The 2852-nt window shown below is 46.6% G+C and overlaps 1 protein-coding gene across 1 annotated transcript; it reads left to right on the top strand.

Moving 5' to 3' along the window:
• Positions 1-967: 967 nt before the first annotated feature.
• Positions 968-2281, top strand: LOC121280463 (G-protein coupled receptor 22-like). Its single transcript, XM_041192487.1, has one exon. It carries the CDS (start codon positions 968-970, stop codon positions 2279-2281), a length of 1314 nt encoding a protein of 437 aa, XP_041048421.1.
• The last annotated feature ends 571 nt before the right edge of the window (positions 2282-2852 follow it).

Below are 2852 nucleotides of genomic sequence, written 5' to 3'. Positions count from 1 at the left end.
CGTTGACATCTTTTGATGAGCTGCTTCTATCACTGCTTGTTTGTCCCTACAACCACACCACCCCCTCCACCTCTCTGTCTCTCTATCTCTCCGCCCCCCACACACACACCTTAAACCAGCTTATATTTCAACTCTTTCTTGGACTCGAACTCAAGTTCTGTCGAAGGGTCATGAGGACTCGAAACGTCAACTCTTTTCTTCTCCGCCGATGCTGCCAGACCTGCTGAGTTTTTCCAGGTAATTCTGTTTCTATTGAATCCTTTAATCATCTTAAACCCCTCAATTAATTCATCCCAAAATCTTTCATACTCAAGGACATACAAGCCTAAACAATGCAACCGGTCATCATAATTTAACCCTTTCAGCTCTGGTATCATTCTGATGAAAGATTATCAACCTGAAATGTTTCTCTCCCCACAGACCTACTGAATATTTCCAGCATTTTCTGTTGATATTTCAGATTTCTACACTCCATGGCATTTCCTTTTGTATCATTGTGGTGAATTTGAGGTGTTCTCCATCCAATTGTTTTCAAGCAGGGGTGAGCACTCCCTTGGCATCGTCCCAACACTCACTCTGGCCTCACATATGGAGAGCCGCCACTGGGCAGCTACACTGGATCCATCGCGAGTTAGCAGCAGTGAAATTGGACTTGGGAGTGGGAGGGGCACAGAAATAGGGAGAGAGTAGCTTTCCTGCCGCACCACACACCCGAAATTCAATTCAATGGATCTCAGTGCGACTGAGCTGTGGAAGGATGTGTAGCAGACAAACTATTTGACAACAGCAGTGTTACATTCTCTCAGCCCTTCATGTACATGGGAACAGTAGTTGAGGAAATTACAAAAGTTGAATGATGTAATGATGGAATTGACCTGTTGTTGGTTGAAACATTATCTTTGCTTCCTGTCTGTTTCAGGTGAAACGACAAGTGTTGCCATTTCTGGGACTATGCTGATACTTCAGGATGGACGCAACCATGGAATTGGATAATTACGAAACTGTGCTGGAAACCACAGATGGCTCTGCTCTGAACGAGGGCTGGTATGTCTCGTATCCAATGAGCTTCCAGGTTTCCCTGACCAGCTTTCTAATGCTGGAGATTGTCCTGGGATTCAGCAGTAACCTCACTGTTCTCATCCTGTACTGCATGCAGTCCAAACTGGTAGATTCAGTCAGCAATATCGTCACCATGAATCTTCACGTACTGGACATCATCATCTGCCTCGTGTGTGTCCCATTCACCATTGTAATCGTTCTCATTCCTCTGGAGAGAAACGTGGCTCTGATCTGTTGCTTCCATGAAGCTTGTGTCACCTTTACCAGCATCGCCACAGCAGTCAATGTGCTGGTGATAAGCCTCGACAGGTACGACATCTCCGTGAAACCAGCCAATAGAGTCCTAACACCCAGCCGGACAATCCTGCTGCTAACGTCGGTTTGGGTCGTGTCGCTAATGGTGTTTTTCGTCCCCTTCATTGAGGTGGAGTTCTTTGGTGATCCACTGCACAGTACTGCCTGGCAGAATCGAACACTGCTCTGTGTTAGTGTCAATGAGTACCACAAGGAACTGGGCATGTACTACCACCTCTTCATCCAGATTCCCTGCTTCTTTGTGGCAGTTACAGTCATGTTGGTCACCTACACCAGAATACTCCAAGCCCTGAATATCCGCATTGGCTCACACTTCACACGGAGTCAAAAACACAAAAACAAGAACAAGAACAAGAAGAGGAAGAAGAAGAAGAAATCAGCGAGTTCCCTCAGCAGCCAGTATGAGACCAAAAGGCTGAGCACAGCCCCAGTCAGTCAGAATCCTCTGCCGTTGGGAGTTCAGGCCTCAGTTTCAGTCATTATTGCTCTCCGCCGAGCTGTGAAACGGCACCGTGACAGGCGGGAACGGCAGAAGCGAGTCTTCAGGATGTCCTTGATAATCATCTCAACCTTCCTGCTCTGCTGGGCACCCATTTCAATCGTCAATCTTCTCATTTTGTGCCTGGGACCTAGTGACTGGTTGGTGAAGCTAAGGATCTGCTTCCTGGTGATGGCTTATGGAACCACCATCTTCCACCCACTCCTCTATGCCTTCACTAGGCAGAAACTCCGGAAAGTTCTCAAGAGCAAAATGAAGAAGCGGGTGGTGTCGGTACTGCAGGTGGACCCCGTGCCCAGTGGGACAATCATACACAACTCCTGGGTCAATCCCAGAAAGACTCGCAAATTGAAGTTGGAGTGCAGCGATGCCACTGACCGATGTCTGACTGAGGGAGCCAAAGACTGATGCAGCTTCACCCCTTTCTAAGAGACTTAGACTGTTCAACAAAAATATGCCACACCATCTGTAAAGAGTAGAGGTGCAATAATTGTTTAACATTTTGTTCTTTTATCCTGATATGTATAAAATACAATTGACTCAAAGAGAAAGAGACAAATGTTCACTGAGGATGGACCAGTTTTAATTTCCTTTCTACAAGTGGATGACATATTGCTGTAAATAAGGTCTGAACCAACTCAAACAGCATCCACACTCTGATCCCAACTCAAACAGCGTCCACACTCTGATCCCAACTCAAACAGCATCCACACTCTGATCCCAACTCAAACAGCGTCCACACTCTGATCCCAACTCAAACAGCATCCACACTCTGATCCCAACTCAAACAGCATCCATACTCTGATCCCAACTCAAACAGCGTCACACTCTGATCCCAACTCAAACAGCGTCCACACTCTGATCCCAACTCAAACAGCATCCACACTCTGATCCCAACTCAAACAGCATCCACACTCTGATCCCAACTCAAACAGCATCCACACTCTGATCCCAACTCAAACAGCATCCATACTCTGAT

Source organism: Carcharodon carcharias, chromosome 7 (assembly GCF_017639515.1).
Source record: "Carcharodon carcharias isolate sCarCar2 chromosome 7, sCarCar2.pri, whole genome shotgun sequence".
NCBI lineage: Eukaryota > Metazoa > Chordata > Chondrichthyes > Lamniformes > Lamnidae > Carcharodon > Carcharodon carcharias.
The sequence above is the reverse complement of the archived record's forward strand: the minus strand, read 5'-3'. Positions and strand labels throughout refer to the sequence as shown.

Coding starts and splice junctions, on each gene's coding strand:
- LOC121280463 (XM_041192487.1), top strand. CDS start 968: ATGGACGCAACCATGGAATTGGATAATTACGAAACTGTGCTGGAAACC.